Here is an 18254-nt window from a genome sequence, read left to right as displayed (position 1 = left end):
CAGTGGGAGCAAAGGGATCAGAGGGGTGAAGGGACTTGCAACAGCAGGTCGGTAGCCATACCATATTGAGTTGGGTTCGAGGTTGGTCCTCTCTCTTCAAAGTGCTCAATGGCTTGGACACAACATCTCTGAAAGGTCACCTGGATCACCAGCATGAGAATGAAGACCAACAACTTTGCTCCTCATAGAAAGCTCTAAAACAGGAATGACGCTAATCTGTACAGGAATCGCACCTTTGCTAATGGTGGCACCGAGAAGTGTAGCAAGCTCATCGAGCACCCAGGGCAGAGGGGTAAAGTCTCACCTGCCTCTAATGCTGCTCAGCAGCGGCTCTGGTGGTACCCCACGGCTGAGCTTCTTGGGAGCAGATTCTGGTGCCCTGTTCACTCCCCTTCCCTCTCCAAGACATACCTATTGGAAACAGGGCTGTGCCTGCTCTGCCAAAGGCTCCCTGGTACGGGGGCAGCACCATTCTGCTTGCCCCACTCACGCCCACCCCTCAGAGACACCGTGGTGGTGCCCAGCTCCTGCGGCAGGGGCGGCTCAGGGTTTCCCATGAGCAGGGGGGATTCTGGGCGCCCCCTCATAGTCAGTGTCCAGGGCAGGTGCCCCACTCGCCCCGTCCTAGTCGTACTACTGGATGCACCAAAGCTAAGGAATGAATGCCTAAAAGGAATAAGGACCCTCAGAAACCTAATCATCATCTGCTACGACTGCAACGCAAACAGCATCTGTATTTGAAAAAGGCATACTAAAGTAAAACCACGATTCTTACTGAACTCTCCCCTTGGGCAGATAATGCAGAGAGAAAAAAACTACATGTGACAACCGTTGTTAATCCTATACACTACTGAAAAATACCTACGGTGTGAAGAGATTTAGCAGTTAAATCAGTACTGAATAATACTGGTATAAGTTATATAAGTATGTAAGTTATATATGCATACTCCTACAGCAGTAGAAGGGGATCAGAATCATTGCAGCTTTAACCCCGTTTCCAACGTGGAAAATATTAACTGAGTCACTAATAATACTTTTTATTCTGTTTAGGTATGGTTGTTGGACAGACAACCACTGCCCAGGTCTCTGTGGCCTCAGCATCGGCATCAGCAAGTGCTGGTGGGTTGCCGGCTTCTCCCACGGCAAATACTGCCCAGGTCTCTACCCTACCAAATCCAGTTGCAACACCTTCAGCCGTTTCCAATCCTGTGGCGAAAGCTGGGGAGCCATCTATTACTCCAAGTATAACATCAGTTGAAGATTTTTCTGCCGCTGTAAATGTGACAGTGTCCCCTGCTGCAAATGCGACTACCGTTCAGGTTCCTACAGGAGTAATGTCAACTGGGGGTCCATCAGCATCTCCATTCATAAGCAGCACAGAGTCCACAAACTGTAGTGCAGTGAACACAACAGCATGTATGCCTTGCTCACCAGGAACGTTTCCCAACAAGGGTAAGTCCCAGCGGATCCTCTTCCCTGTCCCAGTCTTCTCTTTTTTTTTTTTTTCTGTTACAGGGCAAACATTTGCCATGTGTATTTGGGGGTGGGAGGCAGAGATTGATTTTTCTTGTTGCTGTTTCATGCAAAGAATGGCTGGACTTATTTACCTACTTGTTTCTTCACATTGGAAAACCAGGTTTTATCTGTCCTGTTTTCCCTGGAAAACATCATGGTTAAGCTATAATCCTACCACTCATTCAACTACACACAAAGCAGATGCAACGGCAACTGGGTTAGTTAGCAGATGCGTGACACGGGGGATTTATTTTAATCAACAGAGATACAGACAAAATACAAGACGTTTAAAACTATTTCTTTGAGCCAACTGTAAGAAAACTCCATTAAGGACTTTGCATTCCTGCCTTTACAGTAAGGGCTGAGAGAACAGCCCTTTGTGGTGTCTTTTTTTTTATTTTTAAGAATGGTTTTTGTTTTTTCAGCAATGAGACCAGGCATTTCTGATATCAAAAAAAGGTTTAAAAAAAAAATCAGAGGAAAAATAAATGTCTGCAAACATGCTACTAAAGAGCAAGAGAGCCATCCATTTCCTTTTCCTTCTCCCCATTACATGCCACCTTTAGAGCAACAGTCATATTGTTAAGTTTTTATTTCTTTTAGGACTTAAGTGCTGAATTGCAAAGCTCTGAGGACTATGACGCTCAGAAACAAGTGACAGTTGTTTCCACTAGCCAGATTACTGGGGACATAATCCCCATTCCCACACAATACTTGTTAGTATCGAAGTATTTAGACCCACAACCAAAGGCCCCTTAATAGGTATGTCTCCTTCATATGCTATGTAGTCAGATGGTGGAAGTCATAACAGCTGGGGGGGGGCAGGTAAATAAGCATCCTAGTTTTGGGGTGGGTTTTTTTTTTTAATGAACTGGATAATTTTAAGACCAATGATATAACTTTTATCACTCTCTAAATAAGCACTGACACTCAAGATTTATGGTCCAGAGCATGAGTTAATCTCTGAGGTCAAGCAGAATTGGTATTTCTCAGCACTTGAGTACCGTTTTGCCCATCTGGGTACGTTTCCCTGTCCCGCATAACCTGCTATGACATACCAAGCCTTGGTCCCTGCTGGAGACAGGATAAAGACTTGATGGACCAGCAAGCTGTTACAGCAAATTCTACATAATTCTTCTGTGTAGATTAAGCTGGTTTTGTAGAATCAGATGGATCATGTTTGTACAGTGCGGGAATGGTGAGTTATCCACACTCAAAGACGTTTCTGCTTAAGGCAGAATTCTCTGCTCTGAGGTTTTTAGCTTCAGTTCTGTTTCCTGCCAGGCTTAGATTAATCAAAGATCAAAAGCAACCATACACTTTTGCTCCTTTTTTTGGATTAACGATGAAGAAAAACTTCCTGGCTTCTCAAATTAAAAGCAGGAAAAATAGCCTTGTTAAGCAAAGATTCCACAATTGAGCCAACAGATTTGAGTCCCTCGAGTACTGACTGTCTGTTTAATAATTATTCTTATGCCTGTCTGAACCAATTTAAGTACTGTGAGATTATTAAAATCTGATATGCAGCATTAATTTTTTCCCTTCAAGATTTGCTTGTTTGAAACTATCATTCCTGGCACTGCCCTGAATTTTTATTTTATTTTAATACTTTATCTTTGGCAATGACTAAAAGTTACAATTCTAATTGTTTAAAGGCTTATTTCACTTTAGAGACATCGAGCTGTCTCTGCTGTTCAGAAGGCTCCTGTGCAGACCGTGCCGATTGCACACCCTGCCCAGCAGGTCACTACCAGCCTCTAGCTGGACAACAGATCTGTTTGCCTTGCCCACAGGGATATTACACTAAGTAAGTACCTAGACCATTGTTGGGATTGGGATTGTATTTGTGGAACTAAACTGTATTTTAAAACCATTAGTTAATACATTTTGAAGAATATAGAACTAATTTTTTCCCCACCCCAGTGAGAGAAGCAAACTGTTGAAGAGGCTTCCCAATAGCAGAAGATACAGTTATATGAACCCAAAAAACGGTGTAGAAGGGCCCTCGGACTCCAGCTCCTTTTCTGAGATGTCCGTTTTGAATTCTCCATGCATTAGGAGGAAGTAAGGTTTTATTACTGAGGAATGAGATTAGCAACTAGGAAATATGGGTTTCTCTGTCCAGCTCTGCCAAAAATTTCCTACAGGGTAAAATGAGCAAGTAATTAAATGTCTTCTGCACCTTTGTATTTTCATCCCATATTTCAATGCTTCAGGCGGCCATTATGAAGCTTTATTCATTAATGACTGTGAGATGCTGCAGTGAATCACACCATGAAAATGCCTCCAAATAAATTTCCTCAAAGACGTCCTAGTTTCAGTGGAATTTGTGGGGTAGCCAAATCAAAAATACACTCTTGACCTGGCTACAGCTATAACTTCTCTACGCTCATCCATTCCCATGTTAGTTTTGTGTACTCTGCATGGCTTTAATTGGATCATTAACATTTTTATTCATTGTATTTGAAAATACCACACTCCCCCTGAGCTTTGAGACAACTCTAGCTCATACCGGCCCAGTTTAAATATTCATACTTTCTTTCCTGCCTTCCACAATTCTCACCCAATCTATCAGTTTTGAAAAGGAGCTAAAAAGCCTGCCCTTATCTTTCTCCAAAGCATCCCTTGTGCTAGCTATTTTATATACAGCTATTTGAAGTGGATACAACACGTCCTTTTCCTCTGCCATGGAGACTTAACTTACTGCATCTGTCTCCACCTCCTATTTATATACTGTTTAGACTGGATGGCCAAGATTTTTAGATATGTGGCTACAGCTTAGGACTTGGTGCAGACTCCTCGAATCATAGAAAAATAGGACTCCAGAGGTCCAACCCAGAGGCAGGATCATCCCTATCCAAACTATCATATCCAAATTCATTATCTAACCCAGTGGTTCCCAAACTTTGACAAACTGAGCACCACCAATTTAAAACAGTACAACCTTAAGTACCATCAGTACATTTTTCAGCTCAACCTTCAGTACCACCAGCAAATTTTTGTCATATAAAGTAATTATACTAAATCTGTTAACGTGTACCACTGACATGTTGTCTATGTACCACTCGTGGTACCTGTACCACAGATTGGGAACCGCTGATCTAACCTGTTAGTAAAACTTCTTAGTCAACCCTGACACAATCCCAAGACACAGTATCCTAACCTGCCACAGATAAAATGGGGACAAAGACACAACACCCAGCAATTTAGATATCAAATGCTTGAAGCCTAACTTTAAGTGGCCTGGTTTGAAAATCTTGGCTTAAGCTTTTTGAAGATGGGACTTTATCATTTGGTCTCTTCTGCCTTTCTCTTAAGCATGTAGTGAACTGTGGGAAACATATATCATTAGTACAGAGAACTCCATTTCTTAGCAGAGCAATTCAAGCTCAGGGTAGCTCTGGTTGTTTTTGCTGCACTGATTGCTGGATTTCATAGGGATAAGGCAAACAATGTCTTTGAGCTCCAAAGCCTTTTCTCAAGCAACTTGCATCAGGTCTTTCTCCTCATGACAAATATACAAAGCTGAGCTAAACCCTGTTCTTCTCTCTTTTTAGTTTTACACAGAGTACTGCGTGTCTCCCCTGTCAGCCTGGCTCTTATTCCAATGAGTCAGGGGCATCAGCTTGCCGCATGTGTGGAAAAGGTATGCTTTGACTTTCTGACCTCAACACAAACATGTGGTGTGATATTGCAGAACATACAGGGATGGATTACTTAAGAGAAAAGTAACCGTTCAACGATCATTTATTTTTCTGTTTTGCAAAAAGTAATCCAATCCCTTTCCATTCCCTTTTTTTCTGGCTGTTTATTTTTTATGTAGAAACTACAACTAAACCACATAATAAATTACTCTTTTTACATATAACAAAGTAATAATGTGTACAGTGTCACCTTGGGAACATATTCCACAAGAGTCAGGAATATAATTGAGAGAGAGCACTTTAAAAAAAATGTAATTTTATTTATTTATTTTTTTTAGCAACGGAAAGACATTTTTTGAAAAGTGAGGAGAATATCATGCCAAATCATTTTCTTATTAAATGCAGCGATGTCCCCATTCACTGGTCATTATCAGCTGGATTTTCGGAATGCATGAGTGTGCATGTTTGCATGGTATGCAACACACGTAGGCACGGTAACAGCAACAATAACAACAATGAGGATATAAAGAAGATATTATATAAAGAAAATATAAAGATATATTTCCAATTTGGAGATAATGGTGATGGTGGCCATAGTCCCCTGGAATCCTAGCCTGTGTGAAACACCTGCTGGGCATTTGTTCCTGCAGTTACTCAATGGATACATGCAATGTGTCGCTTTTTTTATGCAAAAAGGGCATTCCTTCTGCAGACACTGCTGTGCAGGTTTAGATTTCAAGCGTCAAACATGGAAACCAAGGCAGGATCCATATTTTGCTAAGTTTGGGAGAAAAACCTGTCTGCAAAGTCTACAGTCGTAAACTGGGACTACATGGGGTGTTACACTTCCCTAACTGCAGTTTTACTAACCCGAAGTTCAACATCAGAAATTAAGCCACAAAAAGAAAAAAACCCCCCAGGAGGTTAGCCTCTAAGCCATGAGATGATTATTATTTGGTTGGGGGCTTTTTGTTTTCTTTGACGTTTGAACAGCCGTGGCAGAGCTGCGTTATCTGTTAGTAACTCCAAATCTGGGATTTTGGTCCATGTGGCAGGAGCTCTTTCTGGGCATGTCTACATGTTCATTAATTTGCACGGGTTACTACTGCACGTTTATTTAGTAATTAGTACTTGTATAATCAAGTCCTAAAAAAATGCACAGTAACCAGTTACAGCACAGTAGCACTGGCAAACACCTTTTAAGTGATGCTACTGGACAGCAGCCTAATAATACTGTGCAGTAGCGTATTAGCACTGTTTTTGCTATGACACGCTACTGCACAGTATTATTAAGCTACTGCAGTTAGTATCTCGTGTAGACATGCCCTTTGTCTGCCTGATGGCGTGGAGCCTGTTCACCAGCCCCATCCTAATTCTGTGCCCCCGCCCACTGCAGTCCCACATCCACTCATCCAGAATGAGTGACGGACAACCCAGGCCACACACGGTTCTGTCCCAGGTGCATCCTGGCTGCTCTTCCAGCCTCAGGGCCTCCTCATCCCTCTCTGCCTCCTAGGCCTACAGAGGAACTGCAGCAAAGTGCTTTTCTACCTGATGCAGTGCCAGGACTTTGTCAACACCTTCATCTCCCTGCCAGGCCTTGGTGGAAGACATGGTGCAAATTCAGGGGATATTCAATATTCACTCCTTTTCCCCCTTCCCAGGCCTGATGTCATAGGGAGGGGGAAGGTATAGAGAACAAACTGATCCATCTTATACAGGAGGGAAGGAAGAAGCAAAGCAGCTTTGACTTTGCTGGACTTCTCATGCTCCCTCCTCTTCCCCTTTGGGAAAGTAGCATCAACTTCTCAGTCACCCTCCTCAAAAGCTTCTCAGAAAGGAGGAAGGAGAGCGCTATCTGTTTTCTGAAGCAGCCCTGATTCACTGCCTTACCAACTTGCCGAAGAGCAACCGAGATATTCCCCCTGTCCCACTGGCAAGGTAAAAATGCATGTCACAACCAGTTTTCGATTCATTGCTAGAGGACAGAAGGAACTGTTGTGATTGTTGGGACTGTTCTGTATAAACGCAGGCGTTAAGATGGTTCTGAATTAATTCTAGTTTAAACTAAACCAAGAATTACAGAGATTTTAATTTTTCAGTGGTGATGAATCCACCTGAAGCCTTTGTAAATTGTTCTAGCATTAATTATCCTCACTTAGTCTTATACCTCATGTCAAGGCTGAATTTGCCAAGCGTCAGCTTTCTAGCTCTTGGATCTTGTTATATACCCTTTGTCTGCAAGATTGGAGAGCTCTCTTATCAGATTTCTTTAGCCCCTTAGCATGCTCTCGAAAACTTAAGTCTTTTATGATAAGCTCAACTATTTCACTGTAAGGCATGTTTTTTTTTTAAACCTTTATTCAGTCTCATTCTTCTCCGAAACCTCTCCAAACACCAGAGCTGGATGTAGTATTCTAGCAGTGCCAAATGCAAAAGAGAATATAAGCCTTCCTCCTCCTACTTGATATATGCCCATTGATGCGTTCAAGTATCACATTAACATTTATAACCACTGCTATGCACTGGAAGCTCAGTTATCCAATTATCCACCATTATTCTTAAGTAATTTTTGCAGTCACTATTTCCCAAGAGAGTCTCACAATCTATGAGCATGGCCTACATTGTTGTTTCTAGATAGATGACATACCAAGAGATCTACGTTAGGTGTACTAGTGACCTGTATTTCACTACTTCACTATTTTCTCTAATCCTTGCATGATCAAAGTGATTTTACTATTTTCTTCCAGGTCAGACAAAAATGTTAGATAGCATGGGGCCAACGCCTGATTCCTGCAGTCCCAGTAGAAGACCACATCTACCTGACAGTTCTTAGTCTACACTTAGATTTTGAGATCTATTAGCTGCCCAGTTTTTAGTTCACTTAGATTGTGCCACGGTGACTTTTTTGTGCTTACCCGTCTAGATTTTTAAATCAGAATGCAGGATCAAGTCAAATGTTACTCAAGCTCCTTATTGTCCTTATCTCTGCTGGCCACAGATTTCTCCTTATATTCTTCTAGCTTCCCTTATTTTCTTTCATGTATTGCAGGACTCTAGATCTTCCAGTGCAGATCCTCAAGCTACACTTCCATGTTTGTACTGAAAGGTCTTAGCTGGTTTTGTGGCTTTTCTGCTGTGTCTTTGACTTAATTTTCATACTTTCAAGTTATAGTCTTGCAAACCTTACACACAAAGCACTAGAGACACTCATCTTTTCTATCCTTCTGTCTCCCTTTGTGTAACAAGGAAGTCCTGACATTTAAAGTCAGTGTTTCCGTAGCACCATAAACACATGTGATGCAGTACTTAAGTATTCTAAAGTGTGGGTGTTCTCTATTTGAAGAATAATAAATAATATTGTACAAATATAGAGGACATGTGGACAGCACAAGGTCAGGCAATTAATTACTTGTTATTTATTTCTGGTTGAGAGTCACTGAACTCGATTCCTTTCCTGTGGCAGAAGGCAGGGAGGGATGGCACCTTAAGGTGCAAACAGACATTGCCTTGTGCCACTATAAGTGACCAGACATGTTGCTATAACTAAAGGCAGCTACCATTTGTGATGTCTTGTAGGGGAAAACATCTGTTTGCTTACTGCGGGCTCCAGAAATTCCTTTCCAGCAGATTCCTGTGGCAAGTGCATCAGGCTGCTGCTTCCTGACTTGGGGAGGGCTTCTGCAAGCAAGGGAAACCCCACGGGTGGGGTGTAGCACCCAGTCATTGTCTTATAAATTTGGGCTCCTAAAGCCCTAGGAGCAACAGGGTCCGGACAACAGTGTGGCAGCATCTGAAAATGCCAGTGAAGCAAGACCCATCCTGGCATGGCTGATCCCACTGCAAAGATAACATCTTGTTCAGAGGGGCATAAAGCTTTTGTCAGTGCAATAGGTTAAGGTGCCACCCTGTCCTGCTTGTTGCACAACTTCAGATCAAAACAACTAACTCTCTCTCTCTTTCCTGGGTGGCCAGCACAACTCCACCCCCCAAAGCATCTACTTGCCCAAGCTGACTTGTCTTTTCTGGAGCCTCCCTCTTCAGGTCTTTTGGTGAGAAGAGACCAGGTGTCCAGGCCTTCAGAAGTCCTCAGAAAGACCCTGATCAGAATTAGTCTAGCCCATCGGGTGAGACGCACAAGTGCTTTCCCTCACTCCAGACAAAATGCTCACCCCCATAGCTCTTATACAGGAAGGAAGAAAAGTAACTTGTTTGATACCAGTTAGTTGACTATACCCATTATTGTAGTTGATTATACCCATTATTTTCCTTTCCAAACAGCCCTTTCACTGAACACCAAGTCCTCAAACCCTGCCACCATGAACTTTGATGGGTCTGATCCCCCAACACCTTTAGCAAAGAACTCTTACATTTCCTGACAGAGCTTGAAATCAGAGCAATAGCATTGCAGGTGAAGTTAAGGTGACATGGCTGAGCCTTCCAGGCATCACATGAATCAAGTAAATGTCTTCATGAGCTTTCCATTATTTCTATAGGTTTGCTACCAAAGGAGAGACATCCCAAATCCACAGAAATCGCCCTCAGAAGAGCACACACGTTTTATACGTTAATGGTTGGATATTAATTTAACACTTACAAAACAGACATCTGAGTAACTAGCAATGTTGCCAAAGCTAAGGGCAGATGCCAGGGGACTCACTCTCTTCTCTTTCTCAGGGTATTTTAGCTCCCAGCACAACTCAGCATTTTGTATTCCCTGTCCTCATGGATCATTCTGCAAGTAAGAACTACATTTGCAACTGTTTGGGGGTCTGGGAAATGATAGCAAGTTTCTCTTGGTGTCAGTAGCTGTCTCAGGAAACTAATTCACCTTACCAAAAAAAAAAGTCATCCCTATTTTTTCATCCTTAAATAGCGTTATGTGAAGGATTGGATTACATGTGGGAGGAGTGGGGGCAAGGTGCTCCTGAAGGTTTTCATACGCCAATCTTCCCTTTACTAAACTGTAGCAAAGACCCATTTCAGACAAGGCACCCAAAGAAGTTGGTGGCTCAGTGACAATGAGCAGGGGTTAAGGTACTGTGGGCACTGAGATGTACAGTTGACAGCCCAGAGGTTGCAAGTTTGAGGCCACTGCAGAAATACTTATGGTACAGCCCTGTCAGACTCCAACAAATCTGCAAAATACCTGGTCACAGAGACCTGAAAAGGAAGGAAGCGATAATGAGCAAATGTTTATAGTTTGTGTGCATTTTGGAGCTGCTTGCCCAATCCCAGAATCTACACCTACCTTCAACCTGCGACATCAGGTTGGCCCAATGTCAGTACACCTAAGCTAAGGCATGGAGGAGGCTTAGCCTGGGGATGCACCCGGGGATCCCCTTCTACCTAGAGCACAGGCAGACTCATGGCCCGTGGAATCAGAACACACCTGACAGCCGTGCTGGGATTAATTGGTCATTTTATAATTAGGATTGTGGTCACTTAATAAACAAGTTCCAGTGGATGGGGAGTCCACTGTTTTTCGGTGATAGAGTCCTTGTCTGCCACGCGGGACACCTAGGTTCAATTCCCAGATACGAATACAGCTGTGGAGCCACCACACTCAGTCTGGCCTTTGGATTCTGTCTTAGGCGCGTAAAGGCGGGGTGGAAAGTCTGGGCAGCCTCTACTCCTTCCAGAAAAAAAACAACTAAAAAACAAAACACTGTGCCTAGGCATCCAAGGTCTGGGTGACCTCTCATACATACACCATGATCTGGAAGGATCAATGGTTGCCAAACAGTGGACAGGGATTTGTAGAAAGCAGCAGCTTAACTCCTCTGCATAAACTCCTGAGAGTAATTTGAAGGGAGTGGGGCTTCTGAGACTGCATTAGAGCAATTCCTCTGTGGGAAGGAATGGAGAGAAGGCAAATAAGTAATTATCTGGAAAATGTGTGCCTTTTACATTAACAATATTGGGCAGTTTGGTGATGATAAACTAGGATGCTAGCAATTCTCAGAAATTATTAGGTTTTGGATTACCTTTCTGCCTCCCCTTCCCAGTCTTTTGCATGACTCACCTCTAGGTTTAAATTCTGCTTAGCTTTGGTGTGCAAAGCCCAACTGCAGACAGGCTGCACCAGTGTAACAACATCTGACTGGCACTGGCATAGCTTGTCGAGTGCAACGGTCTATACTGGCAGTTTGAACCAGTACAGCTCAGATGGCAGCTAAGCCTCTAATGAGGAAAAAGACATAAACTTTCGTATCCGAGGCCACAGGAGGAAATAAAGTCGTTAACATAGAATAATAGGAAGTTAGGGTAGGAAGCGATCTCAGGAGGTCATCTAGTCCAACCCCCTACTCAAAGCAGGACCAGCCCCAACTAGATCATCCCAGCCAAGGCTTTGTCTAGCCAGGTTTTGAAAACCTCCAAGGATGGAGATGCCATCACCTCTCTGGGTAACCTGCTCCAGTGATTTACTACCCTCCTAGTGAGAAAATTCTTCCTAATATCTAACCTAAACTGCCCTTGCTGCAACTTGAGACCATTGCTCCTTGTTCTGTCATCTGCCACCACTGAGAACAGTCCAGCACCATCCTTTTCTGAACCCCACTTCAGGTAGTTGAAGGTTGCTATTAAGTCCCCTCAGCAGTCTCCTCTTCTCTAGACTAAATAAGCCCAGTTCCCTCAGTTTTTCCTCAGAAGTCATGTCCCCCAGCACCATCACCATTTCTGTTGCTGGAGTCTCCAACTTGTCCACATCCTTTCTGTAGCGGGGGGCCCAAAACTGCACACAGAACTCCAGATGTGGCCTCACCAGTGCTGAATAGAGGGGAAGAATCACTTCCCTGCACCTACTGGCAACACACCTACCAATGCAGCCCAGGATGCCATTAGCCTTCTTGGCACCAAGGGCATACTGCTGGCTCATATTCAGCTTATTATCCACTGTAACCCCCAGGTCCTTTTCTGCAGAGCTGCTGCCCAGCCAGTCAGCCCCCAGCCTGTACCGGTGCATGGGATTGTTCTGTCCTAAGTGCAGGACTTTGCACTTGTCCTTGTTGAACCCGATGAGATTCCTTTTGGCTCAGTCCTCCACTTTATCCAGGTCACACTGAATCCTAGCCCAACTCTCCAGCGTATCTACTACACCCGCCAGCTTGGTGTCATCTGCAGACTTGCTGAGGGTGCACTCTATGCCATCTTCCAATGTCTTCCTGATGAAGACATTGAACAAAACCTGCCCCAGGACTGACCACTGGGGCCCTGTACTTGATACCGGCTGTCCACTAGATATCAAGCCATTGATTACTAGTCTCTGAGCCCAATGATCCAGCCAGTTTTCTATCCACCTTACAGTCCATTCACCCAGCCCATACTTCCTTAGCTTGCCTGGGAGAATGTAGTGGGAGACTATATCAAAACCCTAGCTAAAATCAAGGTACACCACATCCACCGGTCTCCCTGCATCCAACATCATGTCCCCTGCAAGTTGTCTGGGTTTTGTCCCACACCCTACCCGACCTCCATGCTGCGCCAGGTTATCGTTATAGCCTATGCCGTTTTTATACCTCTTTTTCTTTGTCTTCTATCCCTCCAAAGCACAACCAACTGCAGCACGTGCACAATTTGCCCTAGTGGAGAAGAGGCAATCAGTGAAGCTTCTGAAGAATGTTCACCTTGCCCACCAGGTAATAATGCAATTAAAGGTGAAGAAGAGCACTAGTAGTCTAGCCAGGGGCAAGAAAGAGCTAGAGAGGAAGAGTTGCAGAAGACACACACTGTGGGCGCACCTACACATGCAATTAATGCATGTTAATGAATAAACTCCAGCACATTTTGCATTGGAGTTTATTGCTCCTGGGCCATGTTTGCACATGTGCCTGGGACTGCAGCGCACTGAGATGCGTTAGAGCAGCCCTGACTGGTAGGGGGCTCAATGTGCTGCAGCCAGCCCCGTCACCATCTACATGTGCATTGTGGCACACTAAATAACTCTGCCGCAGGATAGTACTTGTGTTTATGGCAGAGTTTACTGGTTTACTAGTTTGTTTACTGAAGCCTAATAGGGCTGCATGTGTAGCCGCCGAGACTTTAGTGCGGAGCTAATTAGCCAGCTCCGCAGAAAACATCTCATGTAGCGCCTGTTAAGATTAAGACTGCTCTCCACTGACCAACAAGCTGGCAGCTGACAATTATTGTCAACAAACCGTGTGCCTGAATAGATTTATCAGCTGTTGCTTACAGAGGAAATCGTATCCATCTTAGTGGTACAGAAAATTCTTGCGACTTGATTCTACCAAGCTAATGACTGAGCAAACTCTTTTCAGTGCCCATTTATCAGGATCCCCTGCTGATGACAACAAGATTCATTACAGCAATCAAAGCACTTCCAAGGCTAAACCCACACTACAAGCTTTTGCTGGCATAGCTGAGTTAGAAAAAAGAGGTGAAGAAGCATAAACCCTGACATAGCTGTGCTGATAAAAGCCTTTTGCTTTGTGTCAGTACTGGGAAAGCAGGGTTGTTTTGTTTTGTTTTGTTTTGTTTTGGTTGGGTTTTTTTTGTCAATAGCTTACTTTGCTCAGGAATAAACTAAGTAGCGGCTAAAGCTACTTAGCCCAGTTTTGTGGGTACAAGGTGCATTCACACTGGGCGGTACAGTACAAAGTATAGTACGCTCCAGTGTAACCAACTATACCCATATAGTAGTACTGGCATGAGAATATAAAGCAGAAGCAACAGGGAGCTTGTGAAGGCAAATGAGGACATTTTCTACAGACTGCAGTCGGTGCTGCCTGATGCAGCACAGAATCCATAGCATAACACTAAAATACACAGCGAGCCCCGGACACAGCAACAGTCTTGAGCCACTCCTCAAATCACTAGTTGAAGGACTGCATGACAATGTTTCACAGGGCCATAATGTTTTTAAAACATCCAAAAAGCGTTAACATTTTCAAATTCAGCCAAGGTACCATTTGGTAGTTCTAGAGACCCATTGTTCTCATCCCGTGAAGTAAAGAAAACCCTTTTTAAAACTTTTCAAACACTATTCAACATCTTTAAACAGCTCAAACATTTCAGTCCGAGAGATGGACTGAAACCAGAGTTATGGATGCAAATACCTCGGACCTTTGAGCCCAGCTCAGAACTGGACAGCTTGCACTCACCACTGCTTTTAGAGTGTGTGAAAACTCAGCGTGGTTATTTCCCTTGCACTGAACTCATGCCTCAGACTTAACTCTGGCTATTTGCTAATCTAAAAATGCATATTTCTTCTTCCCTTTTCTCCAAACTCACATGCTCTCTTTTGTGGTCTCCTTTCTCCCTCAGCAGACTGACTCAGCACTCTGATTTTACTTATGTGCACAAAATATTTTCAGCAGCTTTCCTTTCCCATTACCAGTATTTTGTGAAGCACTGATCATACAAGGATTGTCAGTGAAAGCCCTAGTGGCCTAATCCTACCCTCATGTTGTGCTTCTTTTGATACGTAGGTATGTTTAAAGCTTCTGGTGATGACCAATGCAAAGTCTGCAAGACGGGAGAATACCAATTACAAGTGGGCCAGGAGAGCTGTGACATATGCCCAGAAAATCACTACTGCCCTGTAAGTCTCTATAAACTACAGCAAAAGCCTGGCTTAAGAAATGTAGCTGATCCATGAAAAACTCAAGGCATTTTAATTAACAGCATCTTTATTTTAACTCCCAATATAGGTAGAGTCATGTTAGAGGGAAATAGTTACAAATGTTAACTACCCCTAGAGCCATTACATGTCCTCGCACTCCTCATAAAGCTTCCACATGCTTCAGGGGCATTTAGAAGAAAGCTAGAGAAGGCTCCATGGGCTGAGTTATTTGAAATAGGGACAAGTCTCTAATAGATGGGATTTGCTGTTCTCTAGCCTATGGTAACTAAAGCATGTAATTCAAGTGTGGAACTCATTGCCATCAGATGCTGTGCATGCTGACAGCTTAGCTAGATTCAAAAAAGGAACTGGACAAATTCTTGGAGGAAAGATGCATCAGTAGCTATTAAGCATGGGAATTGGGGATACAGCCTTTGAATTAGAACTTCCTAGACCTTAAATGGTGGAGGCCGCAAACAGAGGAGAACAGTGGAAATAAAGAAATAACCCTGGTCATACCCAGTTCACTCTCTTTTTCAGTATCCGCTCTCTGCCACTGTGTGACACAGGGCAAGATGGATCCATAGCCTGACTCAGTAAATGGCAGTTATTACCTTCTTATGCTGACTAGTGCCATCCTGGGTAAACCCAGGAAAGATTTCAGCCTACATAACCAAGGCTAGTTTGCCACTTTTGATTTTTCTAAGTTGAGACATGGGATGCCAGTTCTTAACCTCCAGCCTGGCTTATCAAAAACGCCATCCTCAAAACTCATGTTAGTCAGTCTCCTTTCTACCCTTCACATTCACGTGACATCTAAAAACCCAGATCTTTCTTGTTGAAAGCACAGTTTAGTAGCTACTCTAAAAAGTTACGTCTTCCTCCAGGTTGTCTCCGGTGTTTCTCTTAGCTTGCAAGATATTCAGTGCAGGGACAGTTTTACCTAGTGCCTTGCCTCATGCAACACAGTCAGTGATGGTGCTTAAGCAACAAGTCTTGCCTGTCGCTGAACATGCTACATTTTCATTTGAACAGAGCCCAGATGTGAACCCCATTATGTGTCCTCCTGATGCCTTCTGTCCAGCTGGTAGCACTCAACCACAGTACTGCATGGAAACGTTTCTTCAAAAGGCTGGAGATTCTTGTGAACTGGCTCCGTTAACTATTGTACTACTAGCCATTTTATCAGCAGGCAAGTAACGAACATTTAATGTTGCACTGAAGCATTCCACCTGCAACTGGCACCCTTTTGTTTAAACAGCAGCAAAAATGCTTCCTTGACGGTTTATTCTCGATTGATCTCCAGATAGCTTAATACCTAGTGCAGATTATTTTCTGACTTTGGGCCACATTTTTGCAGTCCTCTTTTCAGAGGAATCAATCTGCTACATTAATTATGGTGTCTTCGTGTTCTCCAACCTACTTGAATACAATTTAATGCCCTGTTCTTCATCGGGATTCCCATGATCTCCAAAATGCTGCCCCAAAGCACAGTATGATAGATGTATAGAATAGTAACCTTAAAGACAAAAGCTGGATAATGAAATCCCACTTTTAGTAATGTGATAGGAATTTAAATCGCATTTAAGAACATCAGCCATGCTTTTACAGTGCAGAATTCTTGGTTCTTATTACCAAGCGCTATTTTAAGTAGAACATACAAAGGAAAATGTAAAAGGAGCCCTCCTATAATTCAGTTTTCCTTCACAAGCAAGTAGGCCCATGCTCTACTTACTAACGAGCAGAGACAGTAGCATAAAATTAATTTCATCATGGTGCATGCAATATACCATGATTCAAAAATCATGAGTCATGACTTCAAAACAAGGTTTTTATGGTTGATTTTCACTGTATCCTCTGATCACTGAACTTCCCGAAAAAATCCCCAGCGTGTAGGACTGTTACTTATGGTTATTTGAGATGTTACATAATTAGTGTGATCCCCTCCCTACATACACATACACCTCAAGCACAGGAGGTTAGTCTTTTGAACAGCAAGGGTTATTAGGGTTGCATGCATGTTTTTTCTCTCCTTATTCTCTCACACGAGTATAAAAGACAGGGTGACTAACAGGAAACCCAAACCCTGTTGCCTGCATGCAACATAGGAAGAGAAGGGGGCAGACCCCTGCCAGGAGCCAAACTTTTGGGACTTTCAGGGAACAGCAGATGCAGTAGGCAGCTCAAAACAGACTCCGGCTTGGAGACCAGGAACAGCTAAGGAGCTGCAGAAGGCTGAAAATCAGGGGAAGCCAGGCAGCCTATTAAGCTAAATAGGGACACCTGCATGGCTCTCTCCACCTGGGGCAGCAGCCAGGTGAGGAAGGAAGGCAGAGCTTAGGGACATAAACCTGGCTGGAGCTGGGATGGGGAGGGAAGTTCTAGCTTACGGGTATGGGAGTGAAGGGAACTCCTGCAACTGTGGCTTGTAACAAGGTGATTAACCCCCTTTGTTTGGAATCAAGTTAAAAAATTGGAGGACTGGGAGTGTCTGTAAGGGCACAGGAGGCCACAAGCAGGGCACCTGGCTGGCACCCTCTGCTGCAGGGCTGAGCCCGAGACCCCGAGAACCAGGGCCTGAACAATGGACCTGAACTGAGGGGTCTCAGCTAAAGGAAAAGAAGCTGAACAGGCTGAAGTCTGAACAGAGGCTGGGGCTGGAGAGACCCCATGAAGACTTTTGCATAGAGAGACTGTGAGATGGGGAGTCCTGACAAAAGGGCATAGAGAGTCATTGGTGAGGTGTGTGCATAGTTACAGAGGCAGCAAGGAGGCCATGATAATAGCCCTAGGGCACCAAAGAAAGAACTGCTATCCTTGTCTCAAAGGATGTATTCCTTCTGAATACATACTGGTTACCATCAAGTCACGGTAGCTGAGAAGCAGCAGGTGGAGTAGATGTGAGGGAATACTGTCAGGAAGAGGTGGGGCCCATGGCCCAGACCTGTCACAGTGACCTGCCTTAGTTTCCTTGCAATTCAAAGTCCACGTTGCTGAGAACCCTAAAAAGCATGGAAGAAAGGCTGATAATGTATTTGACCCCAAACATCATCAGCTCAGTCACTGTAAGATAGCAGCCATCCTTTTTCTTCAAGGATACATCAATGAGGATCATGCAGTAGGTGACTGACAAGCAGCCACCCCTCCAGGCACTGAGGATGAGGGCCAGCCACATCCAGTCATGATTGGAGTATTGTTCGTCCAAGCTTGGCATTGGACCATACATCTTAGCAGAAAGCATAGTGCTTGATAAAAGTCAGTTGGCTGTTCCATATTGTTGCTTTACAGATCTCAGATAACAGTATGTTTCTGAAGCAGGCCAAGGCACTCCATGTGCCTTAAGGAAATGCACCCCAAAGTCTGGAGGAAGGGAACCACCACTTAACTTGGAAGGTAGCAAATGTGGTCCCCATCTTCAAGAAGGGGAAGAGGGAGGACCCGGGCAACTATAGGCCCGTCAGTCTTACCTCAATCCTGGGGAAACTCTTTGAGAAGATCATCAAGGAGCACAT

The 18254-nt window shown here is 43.8% G+C and overlaps 1 protein-coding gene across 2 annotated transcripts in view; it reads left to right on the top strand.

The window, feature by feature from the left end:
• The window catches only part of LOC109304039 (flocculation protein FLO11-like), a 39139-nt gene that overhangs the window by 9215 nt on the left and 11670 nt on the right, over positions 1-18254 (top strand). The window contains exons 2-8 of one of the 2 annotated variants that reach the window (XM_019526514.1): positions 1051-1452; positions 3187-3322; positions 5073-5161; positions 9837-9900; positions 12711-12799; positions 14609-14721; positions 15778-15934. In XM_019526514.1, the coding sequence (XP_019382059.1) occupies positions 1051-1452; positions 3187-3322; positions 5073-5161; positions 9837-9900; positions 12711-12799; positions 14609-14721; positions 15778-15934 (1050 nt within the window). The remainder of the gene's footprint in view (positions 1-1050; positions 1453-3186; positions 3323-5072; positions 5162-9836; positions 9901-12710; positions 12800-14608; positions 14722-15777; positions 15935-18254) is intronic. The other variant, XM_019526515.1, reaches the window with a different exon arrangement.

Source organism: Gavialis gangeticus, unplaced genomic scaffold, assembly GCF_001723915.1.
Source record: "Gavialis gangeticus isolate Ggan-Ray unplaced genomic scaffold, GavGan_comp1, whole genome shotgun sequence".
NCBI classification, from domain to species: Eukaryota; Metazoa; Chordata; order Crocodylia; family Gavialidae; genus Gavialis; species Gavialis gangeticus.
Note: the sequence above shows the minus strand (reverse complement) of the source record. Positions and strands in the feature narration are given on the sequence as shown.